This window comes from Miscanthus floridulus, chromosome 1 (genome assembly GCF_019320115.1).
Source record: "Miscanthus floridulus cultivar M001 chromosome 1, ASM1932011v1, whole genome shotgun sequence".
Classification (NCBI taxonomy): domain Eukaryota; kingdom Viridiplantae; phylum Streptophyta; class Magnoliopsida; order Poales; family Poaceae; genus Miscanthus; species Miscanthus floridulus.
Genome location: NC_089580.1, coordinates 15,878,150 through 15,900,730, shown reverse-complemented (window position 1 = coordinate 15,900,730; position 22,581 = coordinate 15,878,150). Strand labels below are relative to the sequence as shown.

At 43.0% G+C, this 22,581-nt stretch overlaps 4 protein-coding genes across 5 annotated transcripts; 2 read left to right on the top strand and 2 right to left on the bottom strand.

Moving 5' to 3' along the window:
* The first annotated feature begins 3,739 nt into the window (after positions 1 to 3,739).
* LOC136549313 (chloride channel protein CLC-d-like) lies at positions 3,740 to 16,711 on the top strand. 2 transcript variants are annotated; one of them, XM_066540642.1, is made up of 23 exons: positions 3,740 to 4,329; positions 4,436 to 4,508; positions 6,639 to 6,860; positions 6,931 to 6,977; positions 7,055 to 7,153; positions 7,855 to 7,929; positions 9,205 to 9,293; positions 11,721 to 11,861; positions 11,958 to 12,028; positions 12,482 to 12,561; positions 12,650 to 12,676; positions 12,903 to 12,962; positions 13,055 to 13,129; positions 14,009 to 14,160; positions 14,351 to 14,486; positions 14,562 to 14,693; positions 14,802 to 14,879; positions 14,964 to 15,019; positions 15,201 to 15,278; positions 15,369 to 15,525; positions 15,608 to 15,709; positions 15,796 to 15,842; positions 16,202 to 16,711. In XM_066540642.1, the coding sequence occupies exons 1-23, from the start codon at positions 4,132 to 4,134 to the stop codon at positions 16,278 to 16,280; spliced, it is 2,274 nt and encodes a 757-aa protein (XP_066396739.1). In that variant the 5' UTR covers positions 3,740 to 4,131; the 3' UTR covers positions 16,281 to 16,711. The 2 variants fall into 2 exon arrangements, with proteins under 2 accessions (XP_066396739.1, XP_066396681.1); XM_066540584.1 differs by having other exon boundaries at positions 12,650 to 12,799.
* Positions 16,712 to 17,192: 481 nt separating this feature from the next.
* On the top strand, positions 17,193 to 19,984 carry LOC136549518 (proteasome subunit beta type-2-like). The gene is made up of 3 exons (XM_066540853.1): positions 17,193 to 17,460; positions 17,617 to 17,740; positions 19,446 to 19,984. The coding sequence occupies exons 1-3, from the start codon at positions 17,303 to 17,305 to the stop codon at positions 19,794 to 19,796; spliced, it is 633 nt and encodes a 210-aa protein (XP_066396950.1). The 5' UTR covers positions 17,193 to 17,302; the 3' UTR covers positions 19,797 to 19,984.
* A 170-nt stretch (positions 19,985 to 20,154) lies between these two features.
* On the bottom strand, positions 20,155 to 20,523 carry LOC136452526 (non-specific lipid transfer protein GPI-anchored 5-like). Its single transcript, XM_066453139.1, has one exon. The coding sequence runs from the start codon at positions 20,521 to 20,523 to the stop codon at positions 20,155 to 20,157; it is 369 nt and encodes a 122-aa protein (XP_066309236.1).
* Positions 20,524 to 21,640: 1,117 nt separating this feature from the next.
* Positions 21,641 to 22,462, bottom strand: LOC136549594 (non-specific lipid transfer protein GPI-anchored 5-like). Its single transcript, XM_066540965.1, has 2 exons — positions 22,007 to 22,462; positions 21,641 to 21,884 (listed from the first exon to the last, which is right to left on the bottom strand). Exons 1-2 carry the CDS (start codon positions 22,353 to 22,355, stop codon positions 21,760 to 21,762), a joined length of 474 nt encoding a protein of 157 aa, XP_066397062.1. The 5' UTR covers positions 22,356 to 22,462; the 3' UTR covers positions 21,641 to 21,759.
* Positions 22,463 to 22,581: the final 119 nt, after the last annotated feature.

The window sequence follows — 22,581 nt, the reverse complement described above, 5'->3', positions numbered from 1 at the left end:
GGGAGGGTCGATGTATGCCTGATGATCCATTACTAGGATAAACCCATAAGGGATGGGATCAACTAACACCCGACGCATAACCACGTCTAAACATTGCAGCTAGCTCTTCATAGCCGATCTTACATAGTTCTCCCACTGATCCGCACAACCAATTGAGATCATTCGTCTAAAAATGTTCGGAGGACAACCTAGGTGCAGTACACCATCAACTGCAATGCCATCATCTCCAAGGCAATGCAGCTCCTTCCAAGCCCTTGTAACAATGTCACTAAATGAAGGCCTATCATTGAATAGCACATGCACGCTTTGCATGTCAAGAAACTCAACATATCTATAGCGATCGTTTTTAATGGTGCCTCCATGATATATGGTCACTAGGTTGTCCATCTAATTCAAACACGTAACGAAACACATGTTCTTTAGTCCAAATTAGATGATAGATAGTATCTAACAAGTACTTTCTAACTATAAACTAAGTAATTAAGATAATAACTACGTATATATTTATAGTGTACTCACTAAATAGCTAGATCATATGTAGATAACTAAAAATATAACTACATATCTAAGTAGCTATCTAACTATATCTATGTGCCTATGTGTCTATGTTTCTATCTATCCACATATATATCTCACTAGATCACTAACTAAATCAACTACCTGAGTCATCACATTAACTAATAAATAACAAATGCCAACTAAGTAGATACATTACATATTCATAATTTTTACCTTTCTGGGCCGGCGGACGATAGACGTGGGTCAGGCCAAAGATCCGGGCCGACGGTGGCGCGACAGACGACAGCGGTGCCGCGCGGCGGGCGTGGGATGCCCAGGGCTACGCGCGGCGAGTCCAGCTTGACGGGCGCGGGAGGCACGCCGGTGGTGGAGGACTGCAAGGCGGGCCACGGCCGAGGCTGACGGTGGAGGGCAAGGCGAGGACGGCGGTGTAGGGCGACGGAGGCGGCGCGACGCAGCGCGGCGGCCAACCATGGGCAATAGCATGGCGCGGGGGGCGGCGTAGTGCTACAGCACGCCGAGGCGCGGCGTGGCGAGGGGCAGGGGGTGGCCTCGGGCGTGGGCGCGGGAGCAGGCGTGGCGGCGTAGGCTCGGCGCGGGGCGACGGCGCGGCGCGACGTGCTGCGGGCGCAGCGCGGTGGCGGTGGCACGGCGGGGGCGGTGGCGGGCGCGGGCGTGGCCTCGGGCACGGCACGACGGCGGTGGCGCGGTGGGGGCACGGTGGGGGCGGTGGCGCGGCAGGGACGCGGGCGTGGGCAAGGACGGCGGCGTCGGCGGCAGTGCTCGTCTAGGGCGAGAGAGGGAAAAGAAGAGAGGAAAGGCGCGGGCCCGTTAGATATTTCTGAGCTCGGTGCCAGAGTCACTGGCGCCGAGCTCGGCGCCAAGATCTACGGCGCCGAGCTCGACGCCAGTCACTATGGCGCCGAGCCCCCTGGCAGGTCATCAACCGTGCCCAGGAGCTCGGTGCCAGAGACGCTGGCGCCTAGCTCGGCGCCAGCATCAATGGCGCCGAGCAGGTCATCGACCGTGCCCAGGAGCTCGGTGCCAGAGACGCTGGCGCCTAGCTCGGCGCCAGCATCAATGGCGCCGAGCTAAGGGTCAATTTCCTGAATTTTTTCCGCCAGGGGCCTATTTGTGAGAAACTTTCGAAAAAGGCCAAATTATAAAAAATTCGGTAGATGAGTTTGGTTTTGCACAATTGATTGGGTTGTTTAGGCATAGACTTTCTTGCAATCGAGTGATCGGGTGGATCAAATATGGCGCTCAAATATATGTTGCAGAAAAAACATTTTACATGTACAGGCAAAACATTTAGACATAGTATTTTGAAAGAAATAAATAAACTATGTCAATACATGGTGTCTATACTAGAAGTTAATCCCTCTAATGCAAATGGGTGGTAAATGAACAAAATTTCACACTCTTTAAACATCTGGTGATGATCATTTAGAGCAATTAGTAGGGTCATTACTCAGACCTCTAAACCTAAGTTGCAATGAAAATGGTCATCAGTTTTTTTGAATGTCACCACTTTGCATGGATAATCAATCGTGGTGTGATGCATAGTCAATCATTCCAAGCCTAACATTATATCATAATTATTAGATCTCCCAAATAAGGACTCAGACAAATTTAAGTTTTTTAAGGGAGGTTACCAAATCCTACTTAGCCTTGATCTGATAGGCATTGCTAAATAAAATATCGCAAAAAGCTAGTTGTTTGGCTGAAGGTTTTTGCGGCTGATAAGTCGGCTGATGCTGGTTTGTTGTGAGATGAAAACACTATACCATGACTGATAAGCCGGACGATAAGTTCAAATGAACGACGCCAATATTACTGCATGTAGAAAAAACACTAAGCACCCACATTATACATCCTCTAATTAGTGAGCTATTACTCCTCTAACTCGAGTCCTATTTAACTATTACTACATGTAGAATAGGAAAAAGTCTACTTAACCCCCCACTTTTCATACATGGTCTACTTCACCCCCAACTATGAAACCGTATGTTTTATCCCCTAAACTTTCTAAAACGTCTATTTTACCCCCCCCGGACGGTTTTCAGCGGCGGTTTTGCTACAGTAACGTGGTTTGCTACGGTGCAGTGTTTTTTAATTTTCTTTTTTTATTTATTTTCGGTGAATTTTTGAAAAATCATAGTAAATCATAAAATAAACAATCTAATTTTATTAGACTCCACATGAGTAGATCTACACAGTAAATATATAATACGGTATGCTTTAGTATAAATTTTTTTTGTAGCTTTAGATTAATTGCAAAATCCAATTTTGTCTGTAATTAATTAGAATTTATCTATAACTAAGTTATACATAGTCCAATGAGTATGAAATTTTTACTATAGTTCAAGCATACAATAATTAGCGTACCATAAAAATTTCACCACAATTAGACCATAGAAGCTGTAGCTATGAATTATTCCAATTAATTACAGACAAAATTAGATTTTCCAATTAATCTAAGGCTATAGTAAAAATTTTGTACTAAACATACCGTATTATATATTCACTATGTAGATCTACTCATGTGGAGTCCAACAAAATTAGATTTTTTATTTTATGATTTTTCTATGATTTACTGTGATTTTTCAAAGACTCACCGAAAATAAAAAGGAAAGCCAAACACAATTACTGTAGCAAACACACTGATACTGTAGCAAACCACTGTTACTGTAGCAGACCGCCGCTGAAACCCGCCCAGGGGTAAAATAGACGATTTTAGAAAGTTCAGGGGGTAAAACAGACGGTTTCATAGTTGGGGGTGAAGTAGACCAAGTATGAAAGATGGGGGGTTAAGTAGACTTTTTCCTGTAGAATATTATACTTTACATATATAACTCGCAACGCCATGTTATAACCTCTTGACATTTTTTTCTTCTATTTTAGCATACTTCCTTTTCCATGAAACAAATACTTTATCTCAAAACAAATGATCCATCATTGGTAAAAATATTCTACTTGATTCAAAAAAGACTATTGAGTCAAAAAAGGCTTAATTAGATCTTACTCCATTCATTCTAAATTAAAGTCATTTCAACTTTGTGTGAGAAACTGAGGATCAAAACATACCAAATTTATATAAGCCGGAGAAAACTACACTCTCAATTCTCAACATCGCCCTGGGGGCTGCGGGGACAATCATTTTCGCTATGTGGAGTTTAATTGGACTTTGGGCCGTGGCGCAGCCACTCTTCCCAAGTTAAGGCCCACCACGAGTCTACGACCAGTTGACTAGCTCCGGCATCTCCTCCGCCGGTGGCATCTCCCCCGGGCGCTGCGCCGTCGATCCCCCGTGGCGCAGTCAAGCAGCCCAGCGGCGGTCTCCGGTTCAGATTCCAGCACCGCGCCAGGGCGCGCTCCCCTACCGCGGCGAACGACCGCCAAGGACACGCGCACGCAGACGCAGGCACTCTCCCAGCAAATCCCGTATGCCACACACATCCTAAACACGCCACAAATTGACGGGATCAACTAGACGAACTCTTGGCTCCAAAGCTTTCCCGGCCAGTCTCGTAGCAACCCTTCCCCTACCCCGATCGAGCCGTTGGAATCGCGCGTCTCGGTCGGGATCCGGCGCCGCCGCAGGCCGATCCGATGCTCTCCGGCGTCGACCACGACGTCCCCGACGGCATCGGGATGGCGCGGCTCGCGTGGACACGCCTCCCCACCGCCGACGGGGAGGGGGCAGGCCCCTCCACTTTCGCGGCCGCGGGCGGCGAGCTCTTGTCCGCCGCCGCCATGGAGAGCCTCGACTACGAGGTCATCGAGAACTACGCGTACCGGGAGGAGCAGGTACGCGCCGCCCCCGCCCATCTGCTCCTGATACTGCCCTCGGCTCTGGAGCGTGTGGTTTTGGTGTGCGGTCAGCTTAGTTGTTTGTGTTGCTGGGTCGGCGCAGGCGCAGCGGAGCAAGTTCTGGGTGCCCTACTACGTCATGCTCAAGTGGCTGTTCTCTCTGCTGATCGGCGTTGGTGAGCACTCTGTTTGATTCTTTGTTGTCATCATCATGTTATAATTAGCCATTTGTCTGGTTCTGTGAGCTTAGTATAGCAATCGTTTTCCCCTGAGGTGGTCTACTTGCCTGACTACACTTGTATCACTTAAACTGTGAGCCTAATTGCACAAAATTTAGTTCAGATGAGTGATGAGTCTCATCCAACTGAGTTTCGGACTTGGGTTTGTATTATCATATTACTAATGTGTTACGCAGATAAAGAAAATGTCCAATGCAACCAAAAAATCTACTACAGTATTTTTGAACTGAAAGTGCAGAACATGGAAAAGCGAGTTTCGGACTTGGGTTTGTATTATCATATTACTAATGTGTTAGGCAGATAAAGAAAATGTGCAATGCAACAAAAAAATCTACTACAGTATTTTTGAACTGAAAGTGCAGAACACGGAAAAGCCATGTAAAATCAGCTGTATAAAAGGATTAGATGCCCTCATGGTTTAGGCTGTGTAATTGCTAAAAGGTGGGGGTGATTGGCTTAGTGCTGGTTACCATTTTTTTCAGAACACTGAATTTAGCATGAAGCCATGAATGGGCAACATATGGAGTAATGGTTAAGCGAGAGCTTTGCTGCTATACTGCACACTTTCTGTTTAACGAATTGCGCATTCTTATCATATATGGCACTGCTCCTTCTAAATGTTGTACTGTATTTTATGAAAGTGGAATCCCAGAGTATGGTTTAGTATTTGTTATTTACCACAGTTTGCAGATTCTCTATTACCTTCATTCCTATTTGAGTACTTTTATCACAACACAAGGGGCCTGTTTGGTTGGTGCCTGCCAGGCAGCTACACCAGGTGTCTGATTTCGGTCGCCTAGGGTCAGATCCACCTGCCTGGGTGCAGGCCCTCAGGCCAGGGCGCCAACCAAACACCCCCAAACTTTTGTCCTCTATTTTGTTAAGTTGTATCTGATAGGATGACCATTGCAGTCCGTGCATCTGATCTAGTTTATTCTATACCTCATTATTTGATTCACAGATGGATTCTGGTGCTCACCATACATGAACAAGGATTATGCTTAGTAATTCTTTTTGGAAAACTTGATGGATTCGGGTGGGTAGCATCTTGGGTTCACTAAATTCCCAGTTGGGGTACAAACAGACATCATGAACTCATAAATAGTACCTAAACATAAAGATTGGTGTTGCAGGGTTCAAAACAATTCATGCAACATGTTACAAAAGGAAACTCTTTTTGTGACGGTATAATGGCCCTGTTTGGAATAGCTTAATTTTTAGGCGATTTTCTCAATAGCTGGCTTTTTCTATGAGCAATCTTTTCTAAGAAGCGCTTTATAGGAAAAGCTGCCTGTGGGCATCATGCTTCAGCGAACTAAAAGCAAGCTCCTGAGCTCAACGTTAGCCACAGGGTAGAGCTTGTCGCTGCCCCAATCAACCTTCCAGGCAACCAAATTGAGCACCTAGTTACGCAAATCGAACTTTAGTACACAAATCCCAATCAAACCCACACAAGCCAGCGGAGCTGGAGAAGCTGTGTGGCCAAGGGCTTGTGGAGCAGAAGTGGTGAGGGGCAGCATGGTCAAGGGCTGGCGGAGGTGTGCTGCTGGCAGCTCAGAGGTGCATGGTGTGGCTTCTCCTGGGCAGTGGCGGCGTCGACCATGACCTCAACGCCGGTGTGCCGTCTCCGCGAGCGAGCTTTGGGGAGGTGGATGTTGCCTGGTGGCGCTATGAGGAGGCCGATGCAGAGCGGCACTGCAAGGAGGCGGATGCAGAGGGAGTCACATGGGGGAGGAGAACGGTGCTAGTGAGGAGGGAGGGAGGTGCTGTGAGTTAGCGAGGAAAAAAGCTGAGAAGCTGGGGTGCGATGGCTTCTGAGCATTTCAAATTTCACGTTTGGGCTGGCTTGTGGCTTAAAAGAAACATAAGCTGAGATGGGGTTGCCAAACAGGGCCAACATATGTTGAATGATTCAGCTAATGAGAAACTATGCCTTCTTCTTCCTTTTTTTTGAATAGAGACTTTAAGCATATAAGACTGTTACTGTTATGAGATATATTTTATACTCCAAGTTTTACTTGCATTGTTTGATTCTTCTTGCACTTGATATCATTTTCTGGTTTGTAGGTACTGGATTAGCTGCTATATTCATAAACCTGGCTGTTGAGAACTTCTCTGGATGGAAATATACTGCGACATTTGCTATAATAAAGCACTCATATTTTGTGGGATTCTTCGTGTACACAGTTTTCAATTTAGCCCTGGTCTTCTCTTCTGTATATATAGTCACAAACTTTGCTCCAGCAGCTGCTGGATCTGGTATTCCAGAGATCAAAGGTTACTTAAATGGTAAGGTTTAGTTACTGAAACATTTGGTACTGTCGTTGAGAAATTGATGTAGTTTGAAGTCTTTATGCAGGAGTGGATACACATGGAATCCTCCTTTTCAGGACATTAGTTGGGAAGGTGGGTTTACAACTTTTTACATTGCTTTCTTCAGCTAATATGATGTATTATCTCATATATGCTGCTTTGTGCCATAGATCTTTGGGAGCATTGGATCAGTTGGAGGTGGATTGGCTCTAGGAAAAGAAGGGCCTCTTGTTCATACTGGGGCCTGCATTGCTTCGCTTCTTGGACAAGTGGGTTTATGATCATGATTTGAACATCTCCATTCACTAGTTATCCACAAGTTGAAGATGTGGATTTATGCTATGTACTTCACTACTTCTATCATGTCTATTGTTGTCTTCTTTGGTTAGAATAGATTTCAAAAGAACAGGCCGTTGTGGTATCTCATTGTCCTGAAGGATAGTAAATGAGCTGTCAAAGTCAAAAAGTAAAAAACAGATTCCCACAAGCATCGATTTAGGAACCTTGGAGACGTTCTCAATAAGTTGTGGCATTCAACATGACAATTCTCATGTTCATATTGTGTGCTGACAAAGGGCTTTGATACATGTCGACAAGTGTAGCTTTTGGTGTGTTTGTATGTAGAAAGATATAACCAATGGTTGGCTACTCAGATTTTGGTGCTAATATGCTGTGCTTGGGGCAAAAAAGGTAGATCTGCAACAATCAATGATGTTATACTAAGCAATAGTGAACTACTGAACTAGTGATGCTCACAAAGTGAACTAATCGACAGCTTTAGGGTCAACCTGTATTTTGAATTGATATTGACTGGCCCAACAAAATCTGTTCACCAAGGCCAACACATAAAGACATGACAGCAGATTAGCTTTTTTGTTCTACTTCATTTCCACTTGGAAGTATTTTGTTGCTATCATATGAAAATGCTTCATACTATCAAGTGTCGACTAATTCTATGCATGTGGTATAGGGTGGATCTGCAAAGTACCACTTGAGTTCTAGGTGGGTACGGATTTTTGAAAGCGATCGTGATAGGCGAGACCTTGTAAGTTACTTTTGGCCATGCAATCTATCTATTACTTATGCCTCCATGAATAGCTATTAGGTAAAGTCACTCAAGGCTTTTTTTTTTTGTCATACATTATACTTAAATCTTCAAATTATCTTGAATTCTTGGTTTCTTTGTGCCATTTAGTTGTACTAGGCCATCTTGTGACATGAAAAAAAAAGACTGTGTAAACAAATGTAAACCACTCATACCCTGTTTGCAGCCCAGCAGAAATTGAGTGTAGTCTGGTTCAAGGACATATTTTTGGACTTTTGGTAGTATATGAAAATGATGCTGTATTATTTACCGAGACATTTGCCTTGTCATAACACTGTTGGTCAAGATCATCCGAGTGGAGTGGTTCAGATGTGAATGTTCTTGGTTTGTATGGCAATTGCAAGACTTGCCTGTTTAGACTTTAGACACTCAAGTCTACACTTTGTTATCCTAGTGTTGTCAAATGACAGACATATCTGCTTGCAATACGCCAATACCTTAATGGCCCAGCTGCATCTTCTCTATTGAAATGTGAGGATTAATAGCAAGCACCACTGTCACACTTCCTTGCTGGTGCATCCTTACCTACCACATGAGAATTGAGCCTTATTGGCTGAGATTGCTGCAGCAGCAGCTTTGCAGCTGCTGAGCACCAACCAACCAGTTTCAACAGCGTAGAGTAGTACTGAATCCATGCAGCAGCAGCTGCTGCAGCTAAAACTAGCACAGCCGATCAGGCCCTTTGCTAATACCTTAGCTTCTCCCGATCAGTCAACCTTAAAAATTCACTGGAATTGAAATGCCTAAATAGATGAATCCGTCTCAAGTTTTTTTTTTTTTTTTTACTAATCCGTTTCAAGTTTTCCTTTTTCATGTGGCAACTCATTTTTGTTTTCGAGGTTATACAACTTAACATTCTTTGGCCAAGTCATGTAGATATTGTTAAAGCAAGCCCTCAAGAAAAGGCTGTTAAGATAAAGCAGATTGTTAGCAGGGAATCAAGTTTTAAGGCTAACAAGCTGCCAAACAAGTCTTTATTCAAATTTGTTTTTTCTTGAACTTGTTGTTTTTAGCACCTTCTGATACACATGCTCTATCAGACTCTTTAATTTCTGGAACTAAGGACAATAAGGAAAAAAGGAAAGTAATATGGAAAATTAGCACCTTTCAATCTTGAAGAATTCTTATATATAATGTCGAATGCATTCCGAACTTTTTTTTAAGAATGAAAGGGTTATAATATTGAAGCTCTCAAAACTATTAATGTTTCAAAAGGTGACATGTGGATGTGCAGCTGGAGTTGCTGCAGCCTTCAGAGCTCCTGTTGGTGGGGTACTATTCGCCTTAGAGGAAGTTACTTCCTGGTAAGATTGTTCTATCAACTTTTTACCTTATGATGGATAAATTGACACATAATTGGAAAGTTAGCGATTTAGAGCGCTGATGTTATGACCGGCATCCCCTATGCCAGGCGCAGGCCCAATAGTGGCTAGGGGGCCGGTCTGTTAAGGGGCTTAGAGGCCCAATTTATCGCTTATTTGGTATTTTCTTAGAGATAGATATAGTTCCTTAATTATAGCATCTATAGGGAAGGATAAATACTTGTAATCGGGGATTATTGGAATTAAGCAGAAAGCAACAATTAAGTTGCTGGCTTCCCTTGGGAGCCAGCCGTTCCTGCCCTCTCCCTCGTGTGAACAGTACCCGCGTTACTGTAACGCGACGTGAACTCTAGGGCTGCAGCAGCAGCCGTCGCTCTCGCTGCCACGGCCCCTCGCCGACGTCGAGAGTACAGACGACGTCCTCCCCTCTTCCACCCCTATAACCTGCGCAGCAACACCGGTAGGGCATCAAGTCCTATTAGCTGATGACTTGTTCGAGTTTCCGATCTGTAGTTTCCCTAATCGTCTTCTCTGAATTTAACAAACTACTATTTCAGTTATAGAAATATTGTGTTTTATATGCTTGAAAATAAACAGTGTTAACAACTCAGCTTTTGTTATTTCTTTTTCTTTTCTAACTTATATATCTTTTTTGCTACTTTATTTATTCCTTTAGCTGCTGGCAACAAAATCTTCAGTACTAATATAGTAATGTGATTCACCTTATGGTTGACTGTAGCAAGTTGAAATGGCTAGTGACATGAAACGCTTAAGAGTTCATTCTGGTCATTCTCATCTCTCTGGTTAATCGATAATAATACTCTTGTAATATGACTTCTATGCAAAATCTACTTATATGAACTACACAGGATCAGTATAAAGTTTTTAAGTTTGTTATCCCTCGAAGGTTGAGAGTTGACTGTATTCCCCATAGTAACAAGATTTTGTGACTGGAGGGAGTATTTAGTGTTTACCACCTTATTAACCATGCCTGTTATGAACTCCCTCATGATAGGCTGCTGTTCTGCCTGCAACATCATGAATACGTGATTGCAAGGTGCAAATTAATTCTAGATTGAATTACAGAGCGCTCTTTCAAGTAGAAGTTTATCAGGAACTGGCTACCTGAGGTGTCCTGTCCCGTAAATGCTATCACCAAACCATCAAGATTTGCAAACGTGAACTCAACAAGTGAACACAATGTTCATTGTGTGTGTATAATGTGATCAGAGTATGGTGGGTGGTCCTGAAATTCTATCCTTAGCGTTTTCTGACTGCATGCTTCTCAAGTTTCAGACTTTCAGTGTAGGATAAAACTGAGAGTTTGACTTGTAGTAGGACACACGGAGATATCCTGAAATATTAAGGTCATATAATTGCACAATGGTCTTAGTGCTATTGACATTATAGTTAACTAAGGCTTTGTGAGTTCATTGCCATCTCCCTTTCTGATGTATACATTTCTTTTCTAACTTTGTACCTAAGTGTTCATACTTCTGTGCGGTGACCTTTCATGCTGCTTGCCAGTTGTTATTCCCTTGCTTCACCTGAAAGCTTGTTTTAGATTTCAGAATAATACTCATTAGCTAGTTTTTGTGGATTTTGTTGGGTACTTTTACTGTGACCTAGAGCCGAGAAACCTAAAATGGATATATGTTATTTGTTAAATTTTTTGTTTTCTGCCTACTGTATTCTTCATGATGTGAATGTGGTTTATAGTTTGTTTTCTGATTAAAAATTTATTTGCTATTTGCACTGTGAGACTGTTTAAGAATATGGATGCGAATGTGGTATGAGGTTTTGGGGCCTGAATGTTATTTTACTCGGACTACTATGTTAGAGTTGGGTCCAACAAAGTTGCATGCATATTTTATTGCACTATGTCTAACTAGCTCGGAGGTTTACATTTTATAGTGTGATGCACATTTCTTCTGGTGAAATAAATAAATGAAAATGCTTAAATTGCTCTATATGAGGGTAAAAAGTCTTTGATGCCTTGATATATAGCAAACTATAATGTTATCTATATTTGGCCAAACTGAATGGATATTCAATCCATATTCATGTTTGAGCATATTTGAATTCATTTAGAAAATACAGGTAGGATGCTTTCAATCCTGAGTAGCATTCATCAGTTTTCATCCCAACATTTACTGTAGATATTTTGCTATTTTAACATCACAATGATATTTTGCTATTATAATACCGTTAACCATTTCGCCACTTCACCTTTGAAACACCTCTTCAGCGTATTTTGTGTCCATGCATTGGCAACCTCATGCAATAGATTGTTTCTTAGTATGTCTTTGTACTCAATCAGAGTGGCCAAATGACATGAAAAACTTGCTTCAACTGTCTGCACTGCACTGCAACATTTGATTGATTCTGTTCACGTTTACATTCCTGAAGGTGGAGAAGTCATCTTATGTGGAGAGTATTCTTCACATCTGCTGTGGTGGCCGTTGTGGTGCGTTCAGCCATGAATTGGTGCAACAGTGGAAAATGTGGTCATTTTGGAGCTGGAGGTTTTATAATCTGGGACATATCTGGGTAAGATAAATCCCCACCCCCCCAATCAGACTGGTCGTGCTTCAATCAGGAAATGACATTTGTGATATAAATTGTTCTTATCCTTTTGATTTGAAGAGGTCAAGAAGATTACTCATATCAGGAACTGTTTCCTATGGCAATTATTGGTGTTATTGGTGGACTTCTTGGTAAGTAACACAGTGTCGATCCAGTGTATCTATAAAAGACAAGTCAGGTTTCACTTAACAATAGTTTCTGTGCTGATTAGGACATCTTAATCCTTTAAATGTGGTCCTCGTCTTTGCATAGTTTATTGTCTTCTTATCGTGCTAGTCATTAACCAGTATAGGGCGGTATAGCTGCATCCTTACAAAATCACTATGCATCTGCTCTTAGGCTGCACTGTACCTATTTCCATGTCAGCTAGTAACTACTCTTTGGAGTCTTTTAGAGACTCCACTATTCAGAATTGGATGAAGTTCTATGGTAAAATGTTGTTATTGAGCGACGCACACAATCCTGAAAACTCATGCCCCAGTAGATTCAAAGTTCCAAACCGATTAACTGAATAAACAGTCCTTTCATGTGTATTAATTCTTTTATCAAATTTTCCTGAATCTAATGTGTTAGTTTCTTTTCAGGGGCATTATTTAATCAACTCACCCTGTATATAACTAAATGGCGGCGAACGTATCTTCATAAGAAAGGGAAACGAGTCCAAGTATGCTGAGTATATGATGGATTTTTAGTGGTAGATTTGCTTCTGTTGTCTGTAGTTCTATTTCTGACATCCATAATAACATTTTCAGATCTTTGAAGCCTGCCTTATATCTTTGGTAACATCCACGATTTCCTTTGTGTTGCCACTACTGAGGAAATGCAGCCCATGCCCTCAGTTAGATACTAATTCTGGAATCGAATGCCCTCATCCACCTGGTACAGATGGGAATTTTGTTAACGTGAGATTTACTTTGTGAATTTCTGCTCAACTTGCATGTTCTCTTCAGCTGTATGATAATGATACTTTCTTTCTTTTATTAATCCTTTGTTTGCATTATGCAGTTCTATTGTTCAAAAGATAGAGAGTACAATGATCTAGCAACCATTTTCTTCAATACTCAGGTTAAGTATCATTAGAGTACTTTCCTTAGTCGAGCATTTTCTTGTAAGTGTACAATTCCTTATGGTCTTATTCGACATGATTTTGTTTGCAGGATGATGCAATACGTAATCTTTTCAGTGCAAAAACATTCCATGAATACAGTGCACAAAGCCTGATCACCTTCCTGGTATCCTTTCTTTTCTTTTTTTATATTTGCATATGTAGTTTTGTTCCTTAGGTATGATTTCTCTATAGGGCTGGAATTGGCTACATTTTGCTGAACTTGTGGTTATATTGATTATCTAGCTAACATTTTGTCATTGTTATTTCGCTGTTATTTGCTATCCTACAATCTTCCAGTACTCTGCTAGGGTTTCATCCTATGCTGTTTATTTACTACATGTTATATAACTGTGGGGCCACTATTAGAAAGTGTCCATCAGATCCAAATAGTCATAATCTCTCACAGCCTGTTTGGATCCTTTCATTTGGTTGGAGTCGGAATCTACTTCATGAACTAGGCTATTTGGCTTAAATTTTGATATTCCACCACTTTCCAAATCTTAAGTGTAGACTTGTATCAAATTTAGAGAGTAAGAAATGGAAAGGGAAACAGTAAGAAATGGAATGTGAGATTCATCACCACCTCCACGGCCCGATCTCCTTCACTCGTCTCTTGAGAGTCTAGACAAAAAGCTCTGTGTGGGGGACTCTCACGGTTGTCGTCAAACTCTCACCGGCTGCAACACCTCAATTAAGATCTGAAATAAAATGTGATTCTTAATTCTTGAAATAAGATTGAATTCCATGGAAACAAACAGGCTCATAGAAATTTAGTTATCTGTTCTTGCCCTGGTAGTGCATTTTGTCCGTAGCTCTCCTGCATGTTTGAGAGAGAAAAGAGAACACATTCTATCAAGTAGAGTAAACCATGATGGGTCACCATTTTTACTGTACCAAAATCTGATATTCGGTTAATCAAGCTACCAAGTTGGCTTTGCTAAAATTAAATGATTACTTTGATGAGTTCTTTCATCTACTTACTTTTCCCCCCTTTGGGTCTCAGGTCATGTTTTATTCCTTAGCTGTTGTGACATTCGGAACTGCAGTTCCGGCTGGCCAGTTTGTTCCAGGAATAATGATTGGATCTACATATGGAAGGCTTGTTGGAATGTTTGTTGTCAAGTTCTATAAGAAACTAAACATTGAGGAGGGCACGTGAGTCCTTGCCATCTCTTTGTATTCACACATGCAATATTGCCATATTAATTTATGCTCGCTTTGCGTTATAGTTTTTGCGTTGAATAGACCTTGACGTCACTATTCTTTTGTTCAAATGGGGATGCTATTTGATGGTTTCTTGGTTGGAACTTGACACAATTTTTATTCATTATCAATATTCTTGTAGGTATGCACTCCTTGGTGCTGCATCATTTCTCGGAGGTTCAATGAGAATGACTGTATCTTTATGTGTTATCATGGTTGAGATTACAAACAACTTGAAACTCTTGCCATTGATCATGCTTGTTCTTCTAGTTTCTAAGGTACTAACTTTACAACCCATGACTCCTAGTTGAATAGAATGAATGGAATGTGTCTGCTGATTTCAGTTTATGTAGGCAGTTGGTGACTTCTTTAACGAAGGGTTATATGAAGAGCAAGCCCGATTAAGGGGCATCCCTTTACTGGACTCCAGGCCTAAGCAAGTCATGAGAAATATGAATGCAAGGGATGCGTGCAAGAATCAAAAGGTTCTGAAGTTTTTACTCCATTTATCTATTTAAGTGGACTGTGGACATTACCATGCATCACTATTATTACCAGTTCTGATGCATCCAATCTTTTGCCACCTATTTAAGGTTGTCTGCCTACCACGTGTTTCAAGGGTCGTTGATATCGTTTCTGTTTTGCGAACCAACAAGCATAATGGTTTCCCTGTAAGTTTCGTTCGCAGTTGTTAAACAAAGTTTTCATGGGGTTTTGACTAATTGATTTTTTCTCCCATTCTTTTCTTGGTTCAGGTTGTTGACCGTGGGCAGAATGGCGAGTCCCTTGTCATAGGTCTTATACTTCGTAGGTAAGATGCAATGCTATGTACTCTTGAACTTGTTTAATGTTTGGGAACTGGGGGTTTTAATTATTGCATTCTGTGAAGGAGACCTAGGTCAATAAGTTATGACAAGTCAATGGGCCAGTAAAGTGAATTATATTATGCATATATTAATCAATACAACGATCTTGTTGTCCTTTTGTTGCAGCCACTTACTGGTACTTCTACAAGCTAAAGTAGATTTCCAGAACAGTCCTTTCCCTTGTGGGCCAGGCGTACTGAACAGGTTTTTGTTTTTATTTTTATATAAGCCAATATAATAACACATCCAATGCACGTTTTCTGGTACTAATCCAATGTTTTTTCTATTATTTAGGCACAATTTTAGTGACTTTGTTAAACCAGCATCAAGTAAAGGAAAGTCAATTGATGACATTCATTTGACAGAGGATGAACTGGGGTTGTATTTGGATCTTGCCCCATTTTTAAATCCTTCACCATATGTAGTGCCAGAGGACATGTCGTTGGCAAAGGTAAATCATGTCTTTTACTTTTGGATCTTACATCTATTTTGCTGAGTCAGTTATGTAATAATCTTTATACCGATGATTTCAGGTGTACAATCTCTTCCGTCAACTTGGATTGAGACATATATTTGTTGTTCCTAGGCCTTCTCGTGTTGTAGGATTGATTACCAGAAAAGATTTATTACTTGAGGTGATAAGTTATACTTTTAGCTTAAGAGTTGAGGAATATATTTTTTTATATCTGGAATCCCTTTTACGAGTGTTATGGTATTTCAGGAGGATAGCAACAATGTGATGGCGGAGCTCCAATCGACGAGTGTAAGGTTTTGATGCTCCTGCCCCCCAGATATTATCTGCATCTGCAAGCCTGTACATTGTCACAAGTAACTTATATTCTGATTGCATTTGCTTCAAAACTGAGGTTTCAATTACTGGGCTGCTATTGGTGCCTGCCTGGTGAACATTGTTAGGAGCTCTCCTGACATTGCATTGGCTATAGTAAAAAGCCCATTTGCATAGATTTTTGGTTAGATGCTCATGACATGCTAGAGAGGAAATCTTGGAAGGCAGGATGTATCATTGAAACATTCTGGTTGCATCTGTACAACACTGTCTTAGTTAGCGTCCGTTTAAGAGAAAAAGGGTCAACATTTTGGACTGATAGAGTTATTTTTATGCGCAGGAGCTTGCTGAACGGCAAAATGGTCGGCGGTAATGTACATCTGGAACGTCCTCTTCTTGACAACCTAGTGATTGAATAGATTATAGATACAAAGCGGCATGTGTCTCGAGATAATTTTGATAGCTAGCAGTTAACCTTGCACTGCATGATGGGCCATATGGGTATCCCATTCCCTCTTACTTTACATGAATGAAGCGGCACTGAACGGATAATGCAGCATGGTTTGGACTGCCAAGTGTTGCGCATGCATGTTGCCGTTGCGCATCACTTCGCTCTGTCTGCGGTGGCAATGGAGGTGATTTCCCGGTGCCGTGTGTATAGTTTAGGTGATTGTAACTCAAATTGTTCATACACATCATCCATGTATCCCCACATTCCCACGGTAAATTTCCAAGGCTCTGTTTTGGCGGTTGTAAGTAGATATTTGTCATCTGTGATACGATGACAAAAGCTACGTAGATTTGCTTGTACTTTTCATGAAAGTATGATACGAGGCTACAAATTTCCTTCCGTTCCGGTTGTAATCGCTGGAATATTCCATTGACTGCATTACATGCTGCCCGGTCTCGATCTGTTTTTGCGTGCCTGAGAGCGAAAGCTGGAGCTTAACGTAAACGAGTTTAATCCAACACACAGAGGAGTTCGAATCGGTAGATCCCGCGTGTCCGACACTGGTTGTGGTTGTAACAGGAAAGGGTTGTCAGCACTTGACTATATAAATATAAATCAAGGGGCGCACTGGACTATATATAAATAAATAAATTAAGGGGGCCTATGGCTTGCACCATTGAGATCAGTAAAATTCGGTTTCTGATTACTGCAATTTCATCACAACAAGAAAAGAAGGCCTGCCCAGCCCGCACATAGCAATCAGAGCAACAGAAGAAAGCCCAGCCAGCCCGCAACACAGCTGCGAAGACATCAGGCCCGCCAAAAAAAAAAAAAAAAACCGAACGCTTCTCTTCTTTCTTCTACCCCAAGACGAACTCGGTGAACTCTTTTCCGGTTCGTTCCTCCCCCTGCCTGTCTATATACGCCCGTTTCTCTCTCCTCGCGCAACATCGGAAGCACGCAAGCGAGGAGTCCAGTCCAGTCCCGGCAATGGAGTGCGTTTTGGGCGTGGTTGGCCGCGACTTCGCGGTGGTGGCGGCCGACACCTCCGCCGTGCAGAGCATCCTCGTCCACAAGACCGACGAGGACAAGGTGATGGTCCTCGACTCGCACAAGCTGATGGGCGCTTCAGGGGAGCCTGGTGACCGGTAGGTTCCTCCGCCCTTGCCGATCCGTCCGTTCGGCGGCCCGGCCCGTCGATTCCATGTTCGCTTTTTTTAGGGTTTTGTGTGTGTCGCGCGATCTGATCCCTATCTGCCTGGGTTTCTGCGGGTTCTGATTGGGGGGCGTTTCTGTTGGCGCAGGGTGCAATTTACGGAGTTCATACAGAAGAACCTCCACCTGTACCAGTTCCGCAACACCATCCCGCTCTCAACAACTGCCGCCGCCAACTTCACACGCGGCGAGCTCGCCACAGCCCTTCGCAAGGTACCAGTCCGAATTAATCATGTTCCTTTCTTTGCGTTACTGGGTTTGCCTACAAAAAGGTCGAGCTTTTAGGGTAGAATTGGATTTCTAGAGTTTGGTTCAGGGTGGATTAGGGTTAGGCGTAGTCAGGTGGTAAGGCCGATGCGGGTGTTCAAGGTTCGATTGGATGGATATTATTGCATGGTGTTCAATTTGTGGTCGATGGTGATTAAAGAGCAAGCTTAGTTTTGTGAAGGGGGGCTGATTTCATTAAGCCAGGGGCATATGGGTGGTGCGATTGAGGAATTATGGGCAACAGAAACAGGGGATAAGAGACGTGTGTTCAAGTTTTCTAAGCACTTTACCCATTGGGGAAAAAAATGGTTTGTGGATGAACTGGTTCAGTTGTTCAGTAATAACCTAACATCTTCGAGTTTCAAACACATCACATAGCAGCACTGAACCGATAAGATTTGACGAATTCAATCGTGCAGTCTTGCTAAAGATTGTATTTTTAATGTCTCTGTATGTATAGTTTAAGGTCATCCCCTGTGTTGTTTGAGGTGAAATATATGGTGTTTGCATATGAAATTTGCTCCTAGAATCAGTTAGCAGCATTTTTGTTCAGTATTTGCTTCTAGTTTGAGCAAATTTGTGGTAAATATTCCTGTATTTAAATTGTAGCACAGTTGTGTGATGTGGACTACTTGCAAAATTCTTAGGCTGTGGAAATCATATTTATGTTATATTTTGTCTATTCCTTGACGTCTAGTTATCTTGGTAATATATTCTCTTTGAGCCAGAATAGTTTTAAAAAAATGATTACATATTTACATCCTATCTTCGTTGTGCAATGTCTGCCATTTATTTGGTATATATATCATAATATCATAATTTATCGTGTGGCCATACGCCTAGACCCAAGCAAGTCTTAAGATAAGTCAAAGTAAAACATAGTTGCAGATTAGGTGGAATAGTCTCGCTACACATGGTGTATGCTTTGCATTCCCCAACAATTTTAGCAGCATGCTTTCAGTTCTCCAGCGGTAGGTTCATGTTCATGGAGCTCCTGTAGACACCAGTAATCCATGTACTACTAGATTCACTCTGAGATTTCAGATTGATTGTTGCAATGGGTAGGACTGATTATTATGTTTCCTTTCAGGAAGATTATACCCTTTTTGTTTCTTTGTATTTTTCCTGTCAATCATTTCTTGGGTGTAATTGCAACTGTACAGTATATTGTGGTATTTTGATTTTTACTTGATCAATGTTGCTTCACTATATATGCAGATGGAAGTTTAGATTTTACTTGATATAGCAATATGAAATCTATGGGCCTGGAATAATAGTCATGGCTACTAATATTAATTTGTAGACATTGTGGAGTGATGTTGCAGTATTTGCCTGTTCTTGAATTGCATTGGCCTCTGATTGCAATTGTACTTCGAGGGAGCACTGGGCTGTTTTCATTTTAAGAATTCCAACTGTTTGCTTTTGATGCTTGCTGCGGCGATGAAATGTGCTGCATATGTGCCACCATTTGTCATCCCATTCATAAAGAATTGCAGCCAATTAATAAATGCTTGTTTGTTTTGCTGTTTTTCTAAGAGCACTTACGTTGATAACATCTTTTTCTGCATTTTGTCAGCTATGTATTATCCTCTTTATTGAGGTTTTAACATGTCCCTCTCCCCTGACACATGTTTCATGTTTACGTTGTCAGAATCCATATATGGTCAATATTATTCTTGGTGGTTATGACAAGGATGTTGGCGCTTCTCTGTACTACATCGACTACATTGCAACCTTGCACAAGATTGACAAGGGTGCTTTTGGGTACGGATCATATTTCTGCTTGTCTCTGATGGACAAGTTGTACCACCCGGACATGACTGTTGAGGAAGCAGTAGATCTTGTTGATAAGTGCATTAAGGAGATTCGGCTGCGATTGGTTGTCGCCCCCCAGAACTTCGTGATCAAGATTGTTGACAAGGATGGGGCGAGGGAGTACGCGAGGCGTGAACTCGTCGGCGACAATGCACCTGTTGATGCTGCAATCACAGTTGCTGCCTGAGGCATGAAGTTGTTGGAAGTTAAACTGTGTTAATTGTTTTCTCAGCGAGGCTACTTATGTAATCACAGGATACTGGTGGGGGTCCCAGAACTGTTTTATCAATTTTAGCTCAGACTTGTAATTCTGTTTCTGCACTATTCTTGTATTTGCTGAGTACAAGTTTACAAGTAGTGTTTGACGCTTGACAATGCTGCCTCTGCGAGTGCACCATTTCTGATCACTGAAATGAACAGAAAACCTGTGCCAGCTACATACGCTGATGGCCTGATGCTGGGCATCCTTGTCCGCTGACTATTACACGCCGACCCCTTGGAGCTACGTACCATACAATGGGGTGCCAGGTAAGGCGTCTTCACCTTCACCTACAAACCGCAGGCGGAGCCTGCGTCGAACCCGCGCCCACGGAACCGCTGCACGCGCTCTCGCACTCGCTGACTGTCTGGACGTTGCACACAACACGGAGGCTGAGCGCGGTGGTCCGGTCGACGCCGAGCGCGGCGCAGAGGCACTGCGGCCTCGACCGTGCCACGGACCTGAGCTGCGAGCAGCACCGGGCGAGCGCCGACGTCGCCTCGTCGCGGCACATGTAGTCGACGCACGGCGACAGGCTCACGAGCGCCGACGTGCACTCGCCGGGGCCGGATCGCGCGGACGCCGCCGCGACGAGCAGCGATGCCGCGGCCAAGAGCCAGAAGCGCGCTGCTGTTGCTCTCCCACGCGACGCCATTTTTTCCTTGGAATGTTTGTCGTGCTAGCTATCTGGTACTGGTTCATCCGCTCCATGCCTTTATTCGGCGATCTTGGCGACGCGTCCACTACCTCCTTGCCTGGCGTGTTGAAATTGTCGGCCTACCTCCACCCGGCCAGGCCGCTACAAAGCAGGCCATGGCCCATGTCCCATCACTAGGCAATCCTTTTCTTCTTCCTTTTGTGATCTGATCGTGTAGTCAACGTTTTTTTGTGTTTTTTCTTCATTGTTATTTGATTGAATATTATCTTCTTTTAATTTCCTGGCATATTTGTTCATATTTTCGTTTCAGCCTTTGTGATGATTTTTTTTTACATTTATATTATTATTTTTTGTTTTGTATATACTTTTTTGTTCCTACAATATAATTAAATTGTTCACACATCATTCTAAGTGTTCCTTGATATATTTTTATTTTTCTACCAACAAGAAATGATTATTCCAACAAAACAGCTCTGTAATTGAAATATTCCGTGCTCCTTTTTTTTGTCAAAATTCGTCGTTCCAATATAACAATTCAATTATTCCTATATATTTTGAATTGTTTCTTCATATATTTTGTATTGTTCTAGCAATGGAAATTCATTGTTCAGTAAGACAATGAAACAATTCCTCTATAATTTGGAATGTTACATGTAATATTTTGGATTGTTCTAGTGATGAAAATTTATCATATTAATAAACAAATTCATACAATGCATAGTTTTATTTCACAATTGTATAGGTCAATGTATGTAAATATTGCATAGTGTTATGAAATGAAATATTCCTATTGGAGTTACATTCGGTTTCCAACGCATGGAGATGAAACAAAAACACTATCAATGGAGTTTCACTCAATTTCCAGTGCATTGGAAACGATGTGCGGTAGGTTTCATCTAGATAAAACTCATATCCCTCTCTTTTAATAATACTTATGCGATGTTGTAATTTTTTTCTCACGTATTAGCTCATTAAATAGAAATTAAACTTTCATCCAGACTGGCCTAACACGCTTGACGCTTTTTTAAAGTAAGGCATGGAGAGTACGGAAGTGAAACCATGACACACATAACACATTGCTGGCAAATTTATTGCGACCGTAGGAATAACCGAACCAACCAATTTCACGAATGGGTCAAGCCATAGACACACAAACCACTCAACATCCTCCCTGTCCGTTCTGAAAAACGAAAGCTGACACGACGCAACGCAGCGCATCCTGAATCACAACGCTCACGCAGCTGCCACGGCGTAAACCGCAGCCGCGGCGAGCCCGAGCACAAGACCCGCCGCCCCCCGGAGCGACGCACCGCCAGATGGCAGGGAAGGCGTCGCCTTCGATCCGCCGCCCGACGACCCTGCACGCAAGCGAGCAATCGCAGGAGGAGTCAGTTAGTAACGTGAGAAGGGAAAAGAAAAAAAGAGTAACAATCAGCGTGAAATGAAGCCGAAACAGCTTCCACGGCGGCCGCGTACATACCGTTGCACTGGCTGGCGGGTGGGGTCTGGACGTTGCAAGCCGCGGGGAGGGCGAGCGCGCGCGACCGGTCGATGGTGGCGCCGCCGAGGGAGGTCGAGGCGCCGTCGCTGCCGAGGGCGGCGCACAGGCACTGCGGCTTGGACTGCACCACGCTCTTGAGCTGCGAGCAGCACGAGGCGCTGGGCGCCGACGTGCCGTTGCCGCTGATGTAGTCCATGCACGGGGACAGGCTCACCAGCGCCGACGTGCAGTCATCGCTGCTGCTGCCGCCGGACTGCGCGGACGCCGCCGCGACCAGCAGCGCCACCGCGGCCGCGGCCAGGAGCCAGAACGGCGCTCTCGCGGCCATTTCAAACTTGCTTGGATTCGCTACTGTCTGACTCTGACGTGACCACCTGGCTTGCCAAGAAAAAGTTCCCGGAACGGGTGTTCGTTGCTGGCTGATTTGTTAGTCTGTTGCCGTTGCTTTTTGCCGGTTTCGGGCTTTGGCCTGTGTGGGTTTTATAGGAGTGATCTGCGATGGAAAATGAACGAGTTGGTAGATGCTGGTGAGCTGCCGGTTCCTACTTCAACTG

Coding starts and splice junctions, on each gene's coding strand:
- LOC136549594 (XM_066540965.1), bottom strand. CDS start 22,355: ATGGCCGCGAGAGCGCCGTTCTGGCTCCTGGCCGCGGCCGCGGTGGCG. Junction 21,885..22,006: donor ACCCGCCAGCCAGTGCAACG/GTATGTACGCGG, acceptor GCTTGCGTGCAG/GGTCGTCGGGCGGCGGATCG.
- LOC136549313 (XM_066540584.1), top strand. CDS start 4,132: ATGCTCTCCGGCGTCGACCACGACGTCCCCGACGGCATCGGGATGGCG. Junction 4,509..6,638: donor CTCTCTGCTGATCGGCGTTG/GTGAGCACTCTG, acceptor TCTGGTTTGTAG/GTACTGGATTAGCTGCTATA. Junction 14,161..14,350: donor CTAAACATTGAGGAGGGCAC/GTGAGTCCTTGC, acceptor ATATTCTTGTAG/GTATGCACTCCTTGGTGCTG.
- LOC136452526 (XM_066453139.1), bottom strand. CDS start 20,523: ATGGCGTCGCGTGGGAGAGCAACAGCAGCGCGCTTCTGGCTCTTGGCC.
- LOC136549518 (XM_066540853.1), top strand. CDS start 17,303: ATGGAGTGCGTTTTGGGCGTGGTTGGCCGCGACTTCGCGGTGGTGGCG. Junction 17,461..17,616: donor TCAGGGGAGCCTGGTGACCG/GTAGGTTCCTCC, acceptor CTGTTGGCGCAG/GGTGCAATTTACGGAGTTCA. Junction 17,741..19,445: donor TCGCCACAGCCCTTCGCAAG/GTACCAGTCCGA, acceptor TTACGTTGTCAG/AATCCATATATGGTCAATAT.